The sequence below is a fragment of the Austrofundulus limnaeus genome, unplaced genomic scaffold (genome assembly GCF_001266775.1).
Source record: "Austrofundulus limnaeus strain Quisiro unplaced genomic scaffold, Austrofundulus_limnaeus-1.0 Scaffold1409, whole genome shotgun sequence".
Classification (NCBI taxonomy): Eukaryota; Metazoa; Chordata; class Actinopteri; order Cyprinodontiformes; family Rivulidae; genus Austrofundulus; species Austrofundulus limnaeus.
Window position 1 is genome coordinate 53186 of NW_013953811.1, and position 895 is coordinate 54080.

The 895-nt window shown below is 38.2% G+C and overlaps 1 protein-coding gene across 1 annotated transcript in view; it reads right to left on the bottom strand.

Annotated features, from left to right (window-relative positions):
- The window catches only part of abcg5 (ATP-binding cassette, sub-family G (WHITE), member 5), a gene marked incomplete at its 5' end in the record, with an annotated part of 14351 nt that extends 13503 nt beyond the window's left edge, over positions 1-848 (bottom strand). Inside the window, 2 exon segments of the mRNA XM_014032281.1 lie at positions 343-479; positions 727-848. Of these exon segments, the coding sequence (XP_013887735.1) occupies positions 343-479; positions 727-848 (259 nt within the window).
- Positions 849-895: the final 47 nt, after the last annotated feature.

Genomic DNA, 895 nt, shown 5'->3' on the forward strand with positions numbered 1-895 from the left:
GTAATATATTTACTGAGAAAAATGGTGACGTGTTCAATACTTATTTTACCCGCTGTATACTGTATGTTGTGGAGGTTAGCTTAATGACTACTGCCTGAGTTTGTCCCTTTGTGTGCAAAAAATTAAAGGGAAATTTAAGTTATTTTATTTCAGTATCAATATTTATAGGCAATAAAGGGGACATATTAAAATCCATTTTTTAGACATTAAATACATTTTGTTTTGTAGTCTGTAGAAGTGCAGAAAAATGTAGTTTTGCACATTTTCCTTTTTACAGTTTGTTCCAGTGACATTTTTAATGAACTAACTCTGCGGCACATTTGGGTGTTTGTGTTTTTTTACCTGCAGGACGTAGGAGAAACAGTCCTGATACTCTTCTCTCTTCAGTTTTCTGCCGTTTATAAAAACCTCTCCCAACAGTGTGCCGTCGCTTCCGATCCTCCCTGAGATGGCATCCAGCAGTGTTGTCTTCCCTGAGCCTTTATGATGCAACGTGGACACACGCAAAATGACAGGGATTCATAAAGCCAACTAAAAGGCCTTACATCGAACACAGAACCTTTCCTAGTGTTCTAGAGTAATTTTTTTTTCAGATTTCACCCTTGATCTTGAGTTTTTGTCTATTTTTTTGTATTTTGGATTGATCACGTTGCAGTTTTTTCTAGAACTGTTAACTTAAAAATAAATTGTTTAGATTATTATTTTTTTAATGAGGTGAAAACAAACCTGAGTTGCCCAAGATGCCCATTATCTGCCCACTGTCTACGTGGAAGGAAACATCGCTGAGGATCTGACGAGTCCATCGCTTCCTGTAGGAGGGTAGGTCCCACCATGGTCCAACACGCTCACTAAGTCATCACACACACACACACACACACACACACACACACACACA